The following is an 18,840-nucleotide window of genomic DNA, read 5'->3' as shown; positions in this document are numbered from 1 at the left end:
GGGCGGGGGCTGGGCTGGCCGAGCGCTCACTCGGCCGGGCCGACCCTTCCCGGGCACGGCCCCGAGCACGGCACCCGCCGCCCCGCCCGGGATAAAAGCCGCGGTGTCCCCGGGGAGAGGCGGATCGGTGCTCGGTTGCTTGGCGGCGCTGTCAGGCGCGGGGCATGGCGGCCGCTGCGGCCAGGGCGGGGGACGAGGCGGCCGGAGCGGGTAAGGGCAGCCCCGCACGGGGCTGGGGGCCGGCGGGGCCGCGCTGTTGGGGTCTCCGCTGTGTGCTGCGGGTCCCCAAAGCCGCGGTGTCGCTCGGAGGGGCGCGGGCGGCTCGGCTGGGGAGAAGCGGGGGCGCCCCCTCCTCCCGGGGCTGAGGGGCGGCTCGGCCGCTCCCCCGTTCGCCCCCCGCGCTCTGCCCGTTCCGGACGGGCTGGAGGCGGTCGGGGCAGCGGGGCGAGGAGAGCGGCGAGGGCACGGCTGCCCGCCCCGGGGAACGGGCCTGGCTCGGGGCAGGACGAGCGGCTGTCCATCGTGCTGGAGCATCCCGCAGCCTTGTGGAGCTTTATAGGCCGGGAGGTGAATGAAATAAGGCCCGTTTTCCCTGCTTTGGAGGGCTGAGAGGTCTTGGGGAGACAGCGCCTCTTCTGAGGGTGCAGTTCCTTGCTTCCTGCCAAACGAGTAATAAGGAATTCTGGAACGTTTTCCTGGGTCCTGAAAGCCTGTTAGGAAAATCTCGTTCCCTAAGTATTGTACCAATGAGTTTCCATAGTCTTTATTGTATGAAATCATATTGATTTCTTAGAGCTGTATTTCATAGAATGCTTTGGGTTGGAAGGGGACCTTGAAGATCATCTTGTTCCATCACCCCCACCGTGGACAGGGACACCTTCAACTAGACCAGGTTGCTCAGAGCCCAGTCCAACCTGGCCTTGAACACTACCAGGGATGGAGGAACTATATATGTAGTTCATGCTGTATACTGAATACCCGTGCTTAAGCAAGCAGAGGACCCCAGCTTGTTGCAAGGAGGAGGACAGACCCTTTTGAAACAGGAACCTGTACTCCTCTGAATCTTGAGGGTGCTCACAAGCAATAAAGGGTACCCCCAGACAACGGAGATAAGATCCTTTAACACCTCTGGGAAACCCTCTTGTTGTCTGGTATCATCCATAAGTGATTATAGCAAGACTGACTGCAGGGATGTCTCGATCAGTAGAGAAGCAGGTGGATGGTGACGCCGTAGAAATACAGTTCCTTGGCAAATGGATGTGTGTTAAGTAGCAGTTAGTCAGATCATGTTGTACCTGAGTGCTTGAAAGCAGTAAGAACCACTTGGAAGCCACATTGCGGTGCCCCAGTTTGAAAGGGGCACCTCATGTGTAAATAAAAGGATTACTCTTGTAATTCTGTACTGTGCGTCCAAGCCTCTCTCCTAGGTCCTCAAGGACTGGTTGAGAATTTTTGTAACAAACCCTTGGATAAATGGGCAGATGCAAAATTTCTCTGTTTAGCTAAAGTGACTAGGTGGTTGCAGAGGTGACTGCTTCAGTGGGAAACATGCAGTACCTTCTTCCTGAACGTGCAAAGACGGGAATGTGACTCTGGTGTTGCTGGTTCTGCATTACTGTTCTTCAGTTTGTCTCCACCCTTGGCATAGATAAACCCTAAAAGCCTGTAAACTGTAATAATATTAATATGTATGGTATGGTGGGGTAAAAACACTATTTAGGACCTGCTGCTGAAAAAGGCAGTGTTATTTACTGAGCAGATAGTGAGAGAAGAGCAAGCACTACGATGATGTTTGTACATAAAATACACAACAGAGGCTTAACGTGTAAAAGTGATTATTATTGGGTGTCGCTATGGGTACCCAGTCATTCAAGCTCCCCGTAGATGGCAAATGTTTGCCTTTTAACTTTGTGTAGTAACACTTTTTGCATGGAGCATTTTAATTGTGTGTTTCATTATTAAGTGGTATGCTAGCCTATTTACAATTTGTTCCTGCCCAATGCCACCAGTACTGTAGTATAGTTGAAAGAATGGATTCTTAGTTTAGATAGAATGCCTACACATAGGTGGTTAGTTGTCAAGCTACTCAAAACTTGCAGTCTCTGAAGAATTTAAAAATTGTCTCTCTTGAAATTTGAGGTTTTGAGGATGACACCTTTAAATTTAGCTACCAATTTTTTTTTTTTTTTTTTTTTCCTCTGCTTCTCACTTCAGAGGATCTGTTACTGACTTTCCCATAATTCCGTCAGAGCTCTTTACTGCGACAGGATCTGGAAGGCATATCTTTGAGTAACTGGATCAGTTACTCTGAGATACTAGGACTGAAGTAATTGCTTCAGTTTTACAGGGAAAAGAAACTTTAGCTGTATTTCCAAATTATCTGCATGCATCATAAAACAGTTTCTTTTGCATTGCTTTTTCAGTCCATATATAAATTTTGTGGTGCCTTTTTTGTCTTTTTTTCTCGTTTTTATTCTAAGGCTTAGTAGTCAACTGGTCAGGTCAAGGATTGCAAAAACTGGGTCCAACCTTACCCTGTGATGCTGATACTCAGACTCTGATTCTGGACAAAAACCAGATAATTAAATTGGAACACTTGGAAAAATGCAGGAATCTGATGCAGGTCAGTATTACTTGGCTTGAAATTGCTATGAAATAATGGTACTGTGATGTTAGCATCTTTGGCTTTAAGGCTGTATTATGTAATCAAAGTAAACTATCAGTTATTGTCTTCATGAAAAAGTAAATGATGGCTAAAATAGAAAGCTTTGTTTCCTCAGTCTACAGTTGGTTGTGGAGGAGGCTGTTTCATGCATTACCTAGGCAACTAAAAATGAACTAAATAAATTCTAATTGGAAGGGGCATCTTAAGAACACTTAGAAAAGTCACTGATAATCCAAATTTTGATACTACTTAGCTTTTGGATACTTGGGCTTTGTAGCATTAAAAATAACTTTGTATTATCACTGAAAGTGCCTCCAGATAAACTTGAAGCTGCCCAGTAGTTTTTACACACAAGCTAAATTGAGATGGGAGAGGTGGGGTTTGTTGCTACAACAAACCTTCACCAGAGTGCCAGTTTGGCAGTCCTGTTACTGAAGTGTATGTCTAATCAGGATCTACTCTTTAAACAGTTCGTGATCTACAGTCCTGCTAACATAGGACTTTTTTGTTAATCGTGTGGAACATATTTTGTCCTCTGCCATATTGACAGTAAGTACATTTTTACACCAGGAATGGAGCAGCAATTTGCACAGTGAATTGGCAATTCTGATTTTAAAATCTTATTTTCATATGACACAATTCCTCATTCTTTCTCCTTTATTTATGTGTTGCTAGGAGAATTTCCTCTTAAGTTTACAGAGTGAGTTCTGAAGACAACACTCTTTGATCAGTAATTTATTTCCTGGCTCTTGTGGGTTGTTTGTGTTATTTGCTTGGAAATTAAATACGTAGATTGAAGAAGTTCCTGTTGGAGTAGATTTTTAACTGTTAAACATAAAAGCCTATTCTGTCTGTGTAGTTGAAACTCATCCCTGTTATTTGTGTGTCCATCTGCAGCTCTCTGTAGCCAACAACCGTTTGGTACGAATGATGGGTGTGGCAAAACTGACGAAGCTCCGGGTGCTCAACTTGCCTCATAATAGCATTGGGTACGTGGAAGGGCTGAAGGATTTGGTGCACCTGGAATGGCTAAACTTGGCAGGAAATAACCTTAAGGTAAAGTATTTATTCTTTTGCGTTTTCCAGAATCTAGTCTTGTAAAACTTTGGAAAACGCAGCAAAGAAATCTGAATATGTTTCTGGGTTTGACTGAAACCAAAATGTTAACGTTTCTTGTCTACTTTATGAACTAAAAGAGGGCAGCTTTTGGACTAGAGTTGTCTGGGGAAAAAATAAAAGTTTTGATGTCAAAATATAATGAGAATAAGGAAATAGTACTGAAAGTAGGAAAAAAACTATCATCTTTAAAACGAAACTGTTAAAACGTGGTTTTTATTTTGGGTTTCTTATCCAGTTGGTTTTTTAGCTTTCAAAATAATTTATAGTTATTGATACCTGGTTTTACTTAGTGACTAGAAGAGACTTACTGTAATTGACTTCTTTATTTTTGTAGGTCATTGAACAAATCAGTTCCTGTCTGTCTCTTCAGCATCTTGATTTGTCAGACAATAACATAGCTCAATTAGGCGATCTCTCCAAGCTGACATCGCTGAAGGTAGGTGTTATTTTGTCTCTATTTTCACTACATTCTTTACATAAGGAAATTGCTACCTTTTAAAAACATTCATTATTCAAACTAGCTCTTAAAGCATTTTAATGAATTACTGTCGTATCTAAAGGGACGCATGTAAGAATTCTTTTCCTTGTCTCCAAGTTGCAGGAACCAAGGCAGTGATTTTTCTATAACTTTCTATAATTTTGATAAAGATATGATGGTGAGATCTTGTTCATAGCTCTTTGTTCTCTTATCTTCTGTCATGAATCAAGACAAAGCATACTGTTAACTCTTTTAGCATGAACACTGTAGATAAAAAATGTTTCCAAATACATTTTTTGGTAACTGTGACCAGAAAGCCTTAATTATAGTTCTTTTGCATGTTTTTTGCAGGTAATGCCTGAAAAAGAAATATGGGGGTTTTGATCAAACATACATTTCATCACCATATTCTTATTTTATAGACCCTGTTGCTACATGGAAATATTATAACTTCACTTCGCACTGCCCCTGTCTGCCTGCCTCAGAGTTTGACTGTTTTTTCTTTGGCAGAAAATGAAATCAGAGACTTAAATGAGGTAAAATTTAGAAGATACATCACCTTTCTTTTAAATAGACCAAAAGCAAGTAGTTGTACAATATTTTTGAAGTTGTAGCTGAGAGTGGGCTCTCTTTTTCGAAATAACCCATGCTGATGGAAGTAACTTTAAACAGTTTATATGCAATAACTGTACTTGCATTAGCTGCACGAGCTAGGTGATACCTTTAAAAGCCAGCCTGGAAAGAAACTTTGCCTTTTCTTTTGTATTTTTGTTATTCAAAGCTGTCAAAAGTATACTTTAGGACACTAAATTCAAAGCTTGTCATGACTGAAAGTTGAAAGCTGAGCTGATTAACTGCTGCAGAGAGCTTCTGCAGCTACTGTGTTTAGAACAGAGGTTTGAATTGCACTTGTTGCAACTGACCTGTTTTTCAAACACTGTATAAGAGAAACAAATCATCTGCCTGTGACTTTTGCCTTTACTGCTTTGTTTGTTTGTTTTAATATAAGTAGCAGCCAAAACTTGGTTGGGAGTTCATGTTGGAAGGAAAATCTTGTTTTGGTACTACATTTCTCTTCAAAACAGATAGTGTTGTGTTGGTTTTTTTTTTGTTTTGTTTTTTTTTTTATCAAAATCCATCACCTGTTATAGTAAAGTGTAATCACAGAAATACTATACCTTTCTATACATAAAGCTCCATTCACAGATTTTAAGAGAAGCTAATACTTTCCAAGGGCTAACAGTGCTTACAGAAGAATTAATAGGAAAATGGCAGTAGTTGATAGAAGGTCCTTTGTAGCCGTTTGTGTTCAAAAAGCAGATGTACTTTTCAATGTGTTTGTAATTCTGTTGTTTTGCATGACATGTCTGGCTGCATCTAGGAAATGTGGTACGTCCTGTAAGCATTTAGTGGGTTCAGTTAACAAATGTGTCTTATTTTCTCAAGGTCTCTTTCCTGAGTTCTCTTCGTCAGTTGGAACAGCTGTCGATTATGAACAATCCTTGTGTGATGGCCACACCTTCTGTCCCTGGCTTTGACTACAGGCCTTATATTGTCAGCTGGTGTCTGAACCTTAAAGTTCTTGATGGATATGTGATTTCTCAGAAGGAAAGGTGACATAATAGTATTAAAATCTCTAAAATTATTAAATAAAATTTGGCTAAGCTGAAATTGTTCTTAAATAATGAAAAAAATGGGAAAGTGCTAATGATCTGAAATTGTGTTTGTGTTGCTAATGACCGTATGAGATACAGGCCAATTAACATTGTTGCTTTTGCAAATTTTTCATCTGTTACACTGGAATTATTACATGAGATCACAAGTTTGTTTATGTAGAAGTATAAAGTCAAGCTTTTGTTTCGTTATTCAACTCACAGTAGAACTTCTACAAAACTGGTAGCAATTTATCAGTGGTCTGTTAGCTTTTCCAAGCTTACAGTCTCTTTGTAGAATGTGACAATCAGCAGATATTAAAGCTGTAACTTGGAGGAGACTCCAACGTGCTCTTTTATGAATGGTCTTATTTGCATGTGCATTTCTACATTTGACCTTTTGTGGTGTCAATTAGTTAAACGTTATTTTGCTCAAATCGCTTGTTAGTGTATCATTGTGGTCATTTATATCACTATGGTATGACCAAGTTCTTCACATCAGAACAGCCCAAGCATAAGTATTATCCAGTATAAACACATTGTAGTCCAGTACCTGAACGTAGTCCAGGTCAATAATGTCCTTCTTTTCCCATTACTAAAATAAAAAGCTGCCCTTTTGGTCAAAGGTAAACCAACTTTAGCTCTGTTTCACCATAATATGTTGTAACTTTCCTGAAAAGTCATCTGTTAGAATTGTAGACATTTTTGTTACTAGCGGGGTTTTCTTTATTAACTGTGTTATTATATGTTGATGTGTTATATTAAATATTCTGAGACTGAAATGCATTCAATTTAAAACCAGATTTTAGTTATTGAATGCTTCTGGCAATATTTACTCGCTGTGCCTGTTCTGTATGTGTGTGTGAATTTTTCTGTTTCTGTGAAAGCTTTGATGATAAATTCATGGACACAAACGTGTTTTCAGTGCTCAAAGACTACACACAGACAAAGCAGAGACTGCACAGTTTTGGACAGAGTTTTTGGATGCTTATGTGAGTGAATGCTTTATTCTTTGTTCTGGAAATGAAATTCCCAGTTTCCCTGGGCACTGCACATGTTCCAGGTTTTGATTAGATTTGTAGATTAGCTCTTGGGTACCCCCTAGAGGAAGAGTAGTGAGAGGAGACTTAGTGGGTTTATGCCATTCATTAATGGTGACCGTTTTCCCCCTTCCTAACAGTTTGAAAGCAGAATGGCTCTACAGTCAAGGTAAAGGAAGATCATATCGACCTGGGCAGCACGTTCAGCTCGTTCAGTACTTGGCTACTGTTTGTCCTCTCATATCTGCCTACGGACTCCAGACTGAAGAGGATGCCAAACTGGAAAAAATACTGAGTAAGCAAAGGTGAGAACTTACTGTTACTTTCATAGAGAGTGTAATTGAGAGCATAACTGCAGGTCTTATTGTATGTTAGATATAGTGATTAGAAAGTTGAGCAACAATAGTCCTATGGTAACCAGGAGGGTGCTATCTCCCCAAAAAGGATGGAGACTTGGGAGCATCTGGAAGGAGTAACTGTCAGTGCAGATTAGCCTCGAGGCAGAAATTATAGAAATGTTGTGGACATTTTGGAGGAGAAGGTGCAATAAAAGCATGTTGACCTTGGAATCTCCCACTAAGTGCTCTGACATTCACATGATGTTTCTGGGGAAAACTCAGGAAGTTGGCTTGCTAAATATAACTCTAAAAATCTAAAAAAAGTCCCTAACAACCAAACCAAAAAAACCTTAGCAGAAAAAGCAATCCCCTGAAATTCCCACCTGTGTATATATGCACACACATATATGATTTATAGGACAGTTTGACTTTGACCTCTACCTCAGGATCTTCTAATTTAACTGGGCTGAATCAACCTGTGTGTGTTCTCTGGGTTTATAAAGGATGATTTTAGGTTTGTGGCAATACTTGTTCATTTGTACTGGGGTTTTGTCCCTTTAGTAAAGGGGACACCTAATCCTTGATTCAGTCACTTTCAAAAATAAAAGACACTCCTTCCGTTCCTCAAACACCTACAGGCATAATGTATTCTACATTAGACACTTAAAATATCTGCATGCCTTCCTTGTGTGTAGAAGTACTTAAAAATTTTCAGTCTATAGTAAGAACTGAGTGTTGGGTTTTTTCTCTTCTTTGCCTTTTTTTTTTTTTTATGCATGTAATATAAAAAAAGGGGCACGAGGAAGGGGAGCAGAAACAGACTGTGCAATCCCTTACTTTGTGAGTAGCCCTGTTAATGTCTTAGCCTGGTGTTTAGAATGTTTTGATCCCTTGTTTCCTTTGAAGTAATTGATATTTTTTTTAAATGTTCTCTGTACTGAAAAAATTTAAATACTAAATTTGTTGGAACTTTGTGCTTAGACTCCACCAGAGGCAGCTGATGCATCAAAACCAAAATGAGGGACCACTGTCATCTGCTTCCAGCAAAACAGTGCCAGTTGCTCACGAACACAGCAGTCCAGCCCAGCCACCACAGATGGTTCTTGAAAGTGGTAAGAAGCTGATCTTCACCTGTGATCTAACCTGTGGAAATAGATAGTTTTCTTTTCAACACAGATAACTTTGCGGAGAGGATTTCAGAACAAGACCCTGTAATTATTTTGTTCTATTGGTTTTTGGAGACTTTTTCAACTGAAGTTATACTTTATTTTCTAGAAATCTATTCTGTGTTTATTCGTGTCTTGAAATGCTGGTAGGTTTGTTAGATGAAAAACACAATCCAGGACACACAAAGTTATTACTTTGATTGTTCCATTTTATAAAAGTTGACTTCTTCAAGGGAATGCAGTTTCTGCAATTTACTTGCCAAGTTTGTGGATGTTACTGTGTTGAGGTGTTGTTTTCCTTATATAGAAATAATGCTCACCTTTACTAGCATTTTAGATCATCTTATACACCTAGGTGCTATCAAAACCAGATTGTGAATCCCTATGAATTGAATGAAGATGTTATTGAAATACTGTAACACTTGAATGTGGCTTTCTGCCTATCTAGAACCTGTCATCCAGAAGAATTCTTGGGTTGGACCAAGTGCCAACAATGATCATTCCTATGCAGCAAAGAACACTTGTCCCCTTGAAAGAAGCAGCTTTCACAAGGATCTGTACCTTGAAGATATACAGACAGATGAAGACAAACTAAACAGCAGCCTTTTATCCTCAGAGTCTACTTTCATGCCAGTTACGTCAGGATTGTCTCCAGTGTCTCCTGCTTCAGCCCTGAAGTTACATGGAGTCAGTTTGGGCCTAGGAGATGATGATGATACAGTGATTGAATGTGTGAGGGATGTTAATAGAGAAACAACTAACAAGCAAGAAGCTTCGTGTGTTACAAGAGAGCACACAAACAGAGCAGTAGGAAGTGTGGAAACACAAGAGAACGTCAAAGAGGTTGTGGTATTGCCTTCTCCTGACCCAGGAACATACGGACTGGCTGCTAATACCAGCAACTGCTCAGTGTCCTCTGAAGACCATCTTCTTCATAGTCACCCCAGCACCTCGTTAGGTGCTAAATCAGGAGTAAAAACTCTCTGTCCTGAGCAGGTGACAGGAAAACTTCTGATTCATTAGCTGTTGTTGACCAAGGTGCAGCTGAACTGCAAAGGATGACCAAAGCAGCTACCAAGCTTCAAGCTTGCTGGAGAGGATTTTACACAAGGAACTACCATCCTCGAGCCAAGGAAGTGCGGAATGAAATTCGACTGCACAGGATGCAGGAACACATCATTTGTTTAACTCACGAAATAGAAAAGTAAGTTGAGGTCGTGCTATGTATTTTCAAATCTGTGCAAATATAACCATCACTCCAGGGTATTTCATAACAGGTCTAAATGGGTCTTGATATAACTACTGACAGTAGAACCTCTCATCAGAAACATAAAGTGGTGATTACATTTATAGGGTCACTTCCTGTAAGGTAAGCACAGTTGTGCATATACTCTCAAAGTGCCTTCTACGAGTGGGTTGGGTTAGAACACATTTTTCTATTCCTCTGTTAGCAGGACTTGCATATTTCAGTGGATAACCAAAATAGAAATTGTTGAGTTGGATTTTTTTTTTTACTTGTCTCCTAGCAATTACAGAGTCTATAAATGAAGTGTCCATATTTAGTTGTTCCTCTGTTGCTGGTGAAAAAAAGAATTCCCTCTGCCATGTATGATACAATTTTAAAACGTGATTGTGTTTTTGTCCTATCTGTATTTTTTGATCCTGGGAGTCCATGTGTGGATAAGATCATTATCTTATCCACGCAAAGTTCCTCAGTTTGTTAGATAGAAATTCTGGATTTACTTATTAGCCCGGGAGTGTCAATCTGACAGGCACTTTTTTTTTACTATCACAAGTGACATAAGTTCTGTGAATCAAGTTGAGTGCTCGGTGAACTTCTAGAAACTCCCAGTGCTTACACATCATCCTACGTCCAGGTATCAGCTGGGGAGAGCATAATTTGAAATGAAGAATTGCTGTTGTAGAGAGGGATGATGATAGCTGTGCAGGAAAAAATAAGCTCAGATTCAGTTTACAAAAAGACACTTAAATTATTGGCAAGCCAGCAAATGTGCTGCAGTAAAAGGAAGCAGAATCTAAATGTAACTGAAAAAGAAACTTGAAGTCAGCAGCTGGGTATTGATGACAAGCCAGACTGCAGTAATTTCTTAATGTTAGGCTCTGTTGTATCTTTCAAGAGTGCTGTTATATAAGTAGACATTTTTGTATTCTTGTTGCTCTATTACCCAAATGTTGTTTATTTAAGATGCATAAATTTTGACTGTGTGTTCTTGCAGACTAAGAAAAGAAAGAGAGGAAGATAAGATGCAAAGGCTTGTACAGGAGGAAGCTGTCAGGTTTCTTTGGAACCAGGTAAATAGTTTTAGTCCTGTTGTTTTTCTGCTTATGTGTGAATTTGAAAGTCATTACTTCATACTGTAGCTCCTGAAGAGATAGTCAATATAGTTTACTTTTCCCACTGATGACTTGAGTGGCTTTATAGAATCTAATTGCCATGCTGTGTGCTGTATTCTTATTCTGGGGGAAAATAACCTTCAGAAGGATTAGTGCAAGAATACTGGATTTGTTACTAAAGGCTAAATTGTGGCCTGGTGTGAGAAGGCAGACAAAATGCAAGGGAAGCTAAACAAATGTAGCAGAACTGTGAAGAACGATGTGACTGCTAAATACCCAGGGCAAATGAAATGTTATCAAAATGTGTTGCTTGTGAGCAACTCATTTCTGAAGTAGAAAAGTTATTAATACATCCTTTAATAAGCTATTCATCAAAAATAAGACTGTTTTCTTACGTATTGATTATTGCATAATGGTTCCTTATCCTTTCCATTTTTAGAACAGATTCCCTTTTTTCAGGTACTTGAACTTGTGTTCTCTGAGCTTGTGTACTCTGTCAGGGCTTCTAGGTTTAAAGGCCATGATTTAACAGTGGGAAGAACAAAATTTTCTTAAGGGTATATCAAGCCTTTTGTATGTCTCTTATCTTAGATTTTATGCTAGTGCTTGGTTTCTGAATGCAAGAAATGCACTAGGAGTCAAAATACTTTTAGTTGTACTTCATAATGAATTTATCTCTATATGCTTTACAGGTTAAATCCCTTCAACAATGGCAGCATTCGGTGATGCAAACTTTAGGTGCTACTGGGACCCCTTCAGCCAGTATTTTATGCTTATCCAAACCACCTATTCAATCATCCACACTTGAGCAAGAAGCCCCACCAGATGTTAATTCTGCTTTGTTAGTTTCAGCTAGTGATGATCTTCGGGAAAAGTCCTTGTTGCAATTCCCAGATTCTGGTTTCCATTCTTCTGCAGCTGATCAGACTCACGCCAGTGATCTGTGCAACTCTGAGAAGAGCTTAGCTGAAGAAACAGAGAGCTCTCTCTCAATGGAAACTGTCAAGCAATGTGGCACTTCTGTTTCAGCGTATTCCTCAGATGTAGAGGATGGCCATGGGGAAGGTGGGCAAAGTAAAGAGAGCTCTAGTAATGAGCAGGACAACGGACTAATACAACAGTATTTGAAATCTGTTCAGCAGCTGGAAGAGGCTGATGAAGTAACAGATTGCAATGAGGAAATGGAGGGCAGCTGTCCACAAGTCGCTGTTTCAGCAGAAAGCCAGGATTCTTCATCTGACACTATCTCTCTAGATCTCCCTCAAGATAGATCTTCCCCTATCCAAGGTGAAATCAGTCAGACTCCAGAAAGCTACAAACTGGATTCAGAAATGGTAGAAGGGAAGCAAACAGACTGTGATTCTTCATTTCAGATGCTGCATGTTGGAATAGCTGTATAATAGTTTCAGTTCCACAAAGGACTAGGGATTCCATTTCACTTTCCATTTCAATTTTTCTCATTTATACAAAACTTATTTTTCATGTGTGCTAGTTCAGATTTTGACATGTTACCAATTTATGCTGTATTTAGTATTTTATTGATGTTGCTGAGAACTGACACTAACTATAATACCCTGAAGTTAGCAAAGTTCTCAGTGACAATCATTATGCACTTTATTTTCAAACATAAAACTGGTATCTTAATAACTGGCTTTCATTAAATTAATTCTGAAGACTGGGGTTGTGGGTGGCAGTGCTAGTGTTTGCTGTAAATTCACTTAAGTGAATGTGTTAGTAAGTATTGGATTTTTTTTTCTACAAAGAAGGACTAAGTTCTTCTTAGGCAGTGCATCCTGTCATAGGCAGGATATGGTCTGATGAGAAAGATGGAAGAAGTTGCTTTTCAGACCTTTTGACTTTAACAAAAGTAGTTTGGTCAGTGTATAAAAGATGCGTTCCAGAAAACCAGTGTCCAAGTCAGTGACCTTTTTGGAAACAACTTGAAGCTGCCGGCTAGGAATTAGGTCATTTACATATGCACTGAAACAGGGCCTCACAGGAGAGACCTTAGGGAGCTTCAGACAAGCTTTGGCCTTTGTTTGCCCTGGGGTTGAATTTCCCTGCTTTCTCAGGTAAGACTCAAAGTAGAACCAGCAGCAGCCAGGACTAAATAGGACTTCCAAAAGGGCATGTGATTTGGGAACATCATTTCCAAGGCTGCACTGCTGGATTACAGCAGCAGACTTGCTGACATGTTTTGCTCCGCAAAGATGCTGATGTCACTGTGGAATTTGGATCTGCATGGCTTTCAAGACAGTGCATTTTGACAGATCACAACTACTCCTACGTACAGGTATAAATATTAAAAGTAAATGCCATGACTTAAAACTTTTTTTTTCTATATTTCTATTGGGGTTTTTGCTTGTTTCTTTCCCCCTGTATGTCCAGTATTTGACACTTACACTAGATGTGAATAAAAAGTTGTATTTCTTCCCAGTTAGCAAATATACTGAGATACCTAGGCTATGCTTTCCACTTAAACACTGGGCAAGCAACAGGGCTTGTGTCTTGCCTAGCCATTACTGTATTGGGCTTTTTAATGGGAAAGGATCAGGTATCTTGGTGTACAGCAAAAGTGGCAAGGTAAATCTGGTTTTGCCATGCTGTTTGTGATGGACACTAGTGAAAAAAAAAATTGATGTTGTGACTTACAGGGCTCAGTTCAGTTTGCTAAAGCTGCAGTACTCCGTGTTTACTGGAAGGCCAGTGTTTCAGTAGTTTGCTAATCTTTACTTCTCAGTTGTAAAGACACATGCTTATTGTAATTCTCTGAATCCATAGGTTAACTTCTGGTGCTATGGTGTCATTAAAATCAACTAGTGCTGTTTTAAAGTGACTCTTATGGCCACATTACCAGGTAAAATGATTCCGTTTTTGTAAAAGCTTGGGTTGCTTGTCTACTTCAGGTTCTGAGCTGAAATTTACCACTACTCAGGAGTTTGGTATGAGGCCAACATCTGCTTGAGGCCTTAAAATAGCCTTTATGTAGAACATAAATGGTGTATTGGACTTGTACCAGCCATCTGCCCTGTGGTGAAGTTCACCTTGGAAGAATAAAGTCTTGCCTCTGTGTACAGAGTAGCCATCATCTCTTTTTCCCTATCCCAGAAAAAGTTGTAGAGCACTAACCTCTCGAAAGAGCTGTCACTGCAGTCAGGCTGACATTTGACTGTGCCTTGCATACATGGTGACATTTAAGAAAAAACCCCAACCAACTGAGGCGGTAGGTTCTTAACGGGCTATCTCTCTGCATTTCGTTACAGCACATTTGTAGCATACCCATATTCATAAATAGAGCACAATTGTGCTTGGGTATTGAAAGTGGTACAAGTGCATTCATGTATCACAACATCTAATTAGTTGTGCAAAGAAGTGTGTAGTCCACATGATCATATCCTTGCCCTCTGAAAGTTCAGAACTTGGGTTTAAATCTGTCATGCTTGGGGATCTGCAGTTCATGGGACTTGGCTCTTTGACTGTCAACATGTTACATTTAAAAAAAATCTCATGTAAACCTTTAAAGGGATTTTCTTTGGGTTTTGAGAGTTAAATTATTTCAGTCTGTGAGACAGTTGCTGGACCTTACACTCCAGAGGCAGAGGTTAGGTGTAATCTCTTTCATGGCAGAATGGTTTATTTGCATTTGCAAGACCTGGGAGAAACTAGACCACTGCCAGGATCAAAGTGTTTCATTTACTGAAGACACTGAGGGAGCATAGATATTTTGCTATTTTGTATTGTCACTTTTGCTGCAGAGTCAGAAAGAGGAGAAACAGCTTGAATTTTGGAGGTGTCAAAGAGGGAAAATATGGTGAAAGTTAATTTTTCATGGGAGCCCTAGATGTTTCTTGACATTTCCTTTATTATTAGAACTTGAAAATGCAAACACAAACACAAGGCAGCATTCCAACTAATGCCTAGGTCAGCTGTTGTCCTTATTAACTTGTAACCTCTATATCCAAAGGTGGTTTTATGCAGGTACAGCAAAGCATGTACTGACATATGATCAGCTTTATCTTTTTTGGGGAAACTGTGAAATAGAAAAACTTTTTTTTTTCTGATGTTCCAAAAGCATCTTGCATGTGTAGAAGATGAGTTGCCTAAATATAGAGAAATCAAAGAATGGTGAAGTTTTGGGTTAGTTTTTATAGGGTTAAATGTTATTAGTTTGTATATACAGAAAATATTTTCATCCTGACCATTCAAATGCATACAGGGAAAGACGTGATGAGGGAGGGATACAGTGGAAAAACAAGGAATAAAGCTGGATGTATACTTAAAAATGGCCTCTTTCAGTCCTGTTTTGAGCTCTCAAAAATCATGATATGGAAATATCATAGTTAACATGGCTTTACATTTACTCACCTTTGTCTAGATATGTTTTCTTAATCTAGGTATGTAATATTCTTTTATCTGGATAGGGATGCACAGCTCCCTTTGGAGATGATGGAAAATTCATAAAGGAATTGGAAGGCCTAAAGTATGAAAATCTGTGTCTGAAAATTTCCTGTGTTAATATTGTATTCTTTCAACATTTTCCTTTTGCAAGGCTTCGTATTCAACAGGAAGAGTGTATTGGTACAATAAAAGCTTGTCCCTTGTGTTTTGTCCTGAGCTGATCCTCCAGTTGTAATGGGAGAGGTAACTAATGGTTATTTGCCAAGCAATGTTGTCAGCTCTGCCATGAGTACAGTTTAAATGCTTCTTTTATTTGCTTCAGAAAAATCAGCTAAGTATAGCTCAGACTGTTTAAACTGCGCCACACAAGTAGTTCTGCCCCAAATGAGATAACTGGCCCATGCAAGCCTCTTCTTGTCTAGTCTGTGACAGAAATTAGTCTTTTGTCTATTTTTCTGAAGGTAGGGACAAGTGGGTTTATGTCATAAAGCAAGAAGTCATTAAGACAGCAAACTTTATTTTGCTGCTTCTAAACCACAAATATCCTTCAGCAAATACTTGAGAAAGTCCTTGTTAAACTAAATTGCAGAAGCTTAACAATTGTTGATAGTGAAGTTTCTTAAACAAGCATAGATTCTACTATTTGCATGCAGCAGTTTAAATAATGCACTTAGCAGCCAGTCTGTATATAAAAAATGTTGGGTTTTTTTCTGAATAATGTTTGTATTTGAGCTTGCAAATTGTTCTTGGTTTTTTATGAATTTGTATATATTGTCTGAAGAATTCCAATCTTAATTTCTACTTGTAGCAGGTCATTTGATGAACAAAAATGGAATATACATTCCTTTGAGACTACCTGGGTAATTTTTACTGGATTTGATGTTCCATTGTGTCTCACACAGATACACTTTTTCCTGTGAGGATAGAATTGTAGCACTGAGTGGAGACTGACTAAATGACAATAAAATGTAAAAACTGGTCAGTTCTCCTGACAGTGGAAAAGACTCTTTCCCCGCCTCCCTGCCCCCCTTCCCCGTTGTATTAACTTTGCCCCCCTTGAAGACTGTGCCACCTGAATAAGTATGCATCAAGTATTCATGAAGTCTTTTGAAATATCTTTTTTTTCATAGTTACACTTTTTTCCCCCAGATTGATTTTTCTGGGGCAAGTTACTAAGAAACACTTGCTTTCTATATGCCTACTGAAAAGTTGGGACTTTCTGTCTGTTTTTAATTGTTTTCTTTATGTCAGTAATGGTAAAAGCACAGGATCCTTTTCTTGCAAAAACGTAGAACAGTATTTATCAGGAAAGGTGCTTTATCTCTTGGAAAGTGCCACACCAAATTTTACTGTATAAGAGCTCTCGGTAAGAATCTTCTTTTTTGGCTTCATTACATTTCTAAGTATATGGGCTAAATTCACTTGTAGCATAATTCTACTGAACTAAATTTTGTTGAGTCTTTCACAGTAGTATTCTACCTCTAAACTAAAATTTGAGAAAAAAGAACAATTGGGCATTGATTTGTCTTTCTACTTCTCACTGTTTTCTGTGAAGAATGGTGGGTGGTTAAATTGGTACCGTTCATATATTTTCTATAAGTGTTTACATTTCTGGATTTATTGTTTTCTTAAGTATTTTGTTTGTATCTCTGAGTTTTGAATTTTAAATAAATGATTTGTACATTTATTGAAAACTTTAAGGTGTACTTGATCTTGACTCTTATGGCTAGTAGTCATCTCTTTTTGGTTGGAGGGCTCTTTTAGAGATGAGATGGGAAGTGTGGTAACGGAAAACATTTGATAACAAGGCAAGCATTAGCATTCTTGACTTGGTACAGCCGAGGCATTCTGTGGCCATTGTCTCATTCCATGGCCACTTGCAGTGCTGAGGAGAGTAAGAGTGTAGTAGAGTACTTGAAATGTGTTCACCAACCTCACAGAAACTGGTCTTCATGATTTGCAGTCCTTTGGTTGTATTGCTGACCCTCTCTTTTGTGTTCTTAACTCCCTGCTGTGTTTAAATGAAAAGATGTGGCAGTGGCAGTATTCTGTATAGTTTTCTAGAAAGAGAATTAAGACTAAGGGTTTATCCAGAGAAACACAGTTGCAAAGCATGGTGTTCCCTCTCCTACTCTTTTGGTTTGGTCAGATACCTGCACTGTTCTTAAGGAAATGAAGATTAATTTAACGTCTTTAAGGCTTTAACAAGGAGCTCAGACATACATGAAAGTCATGTTTTACTGCATTACAGTCCCCCCAAAAGTAAAAAAAAAAAACCAAAAAAAAAAAAGACCCAACCAAACAACAAAAACAATTAAAATCTCCTAAACAAACAAAGCTAACTTTGCTTTGTTTAACTCATTTCACATGTGGAGGTTAGTGGGCATTTTGTAACTGTACTATGTGTTTCTACTTCATTACACCAAGAAAAATAGCTGAGGTTTTTAAGTGAGACTCTTCTTGCTCTTCAGTAAAGGTATTTACTGTGAGGGTGGTGAGGCAGTGAAACAGGTTGCCCAGAGAAGTTGTGGATGCCCCATCCCTGGAAGTGTTCAGGGCCAAGCTGGACTGGGCTTTGGGCAAGCCGGTCCAGTGTCCTGCCAGGGGCAGGAGTGTCCCTGCCCGGAGCAGGGGGTTGGAACTTAATGATCTTTAAGGTCTCTTCCAACTCCAACCATCTTAGGATTGTATTTAAAAGACAGAAAGAGGCATAGCTAAAATGGCTTCAGATATGAAAAGAGAAGAGCAATGCTGTTTTCTCTTGGAGTAAAGACCTTAAAGGTGTACTATTAAGTTTAAATGCTGTATATTGTAGGGATAGTAACCATAACACTTCAGGAGCTCAGGGTGAAGGTCCCTCTTGTCCCTGTTTTTGATTCACATCTGTAATAAGATCAGAAATTAAAATATTTGATTAGATTTGGAAAACAAAGGGATATCTTTTTTTTTTTTTTTCAAAAGGAGGTAATTAATTTTAATTTTATGGCTGAAATCCTTATATGTGCTGAGTCCCCGCCCAACTTTCTGTGCACTCCCAGCCCACCTGCAGAAAAGCTCTATGTAAGCTCTGCTCAGCAGTAGCCAAAACATCTCTATTGAGAAGGGTGAAAACATCAATACCAAGTATTTTTCCAAATACTGTCTTAAACTGTTTTGCTTACACAGACAGATGCCTTTCAATTCTTGACCTACAGTGTATAGTAGTAATAAAAGCTTGTGCCTGTGGGGATTTTGCTTTCTATCTATACCGGGTAACCATCATTGCAAGATGCAGCAAGGAAGAGAAATACGGAAGTAAGGTAACTTATTGAAAATAGCTATGGTTGATAGGGGTGGGGGCAGAAAACAAGAGTAGATAGGCTATTAATATTTATAGTGGCTAAAGTACTTTGTTCACAGCAATATTTCAGCTGCTATGTCTCTCTTCCAGGTTTTAACTGAGCCCCATGTTCCTTAGTAAAAATAAGATTGAGCCCTTACCCTGCACACAACTGCTGGCAAGGGAATGTTTTGAAAAGAGGCATTCCCAAACTTATGCAGTGTTTACAAGTGATGGCAAAGCCATTGCAGATGCCCTGTTATCAGAGTGAAAGTGCTATCCAGCTCGGTTGCAGGGTGCTAAACTTATC

The 18,840-nt window shown here is 39.4% G+C and overlaps 1 protein-coding gene across 1 annotated transcript; it reads left to right on the top strand.

Annotated features, from left to right (window-relative positions):
- Window positions 1-21: 21 nt before the first annotated feature.
- CEP97 (centrosomal protein 97) lies at window positions 22-16,905 on the top strand. The gene is given in 12 exon segments (XM_050333704.1): window positions 22-210; window positions 2,481-2,623; window positions 3,563-3,721; window positions 4,119-4,220; window positions 4,685-4,798; window positions 5,709-5,875; window positions 7,095-7,259; window positions 8,274-8,404; window positions 8,907-9,455; window positions 9,458-9,662; window positions 10,696-10,771; window positions 11,506-16,905. Coding segments are annotated over 12 exon segments (2,565 nt in total). The 5' UTR covers window positions 22-164; the 3' UTR covers window positions 12,214-16,905.
- Window positions 16,906-18,840: the final 1,935 nt, after the last annotated feature.

Source organism: Myiozetetes cayanensis, unplaced genomic scaffold (assembly GCF_022539395.1).
Source record: "Myiozetetes cayanensis isolate MyiCay16 unplaced genomic scaffold, myiCay2020 scf5-8, whole genome shotgun sequence".
Lineage (NCBI taxonomy): Eukaryota > Metazoa > Chordata > Aves > Passeriformes > Tyrannidae > Myiozetetes > Myiozetetes cayanensis.
This window is presented reverse-complemented; position numbering and strand designations above follow the sequence as displayed.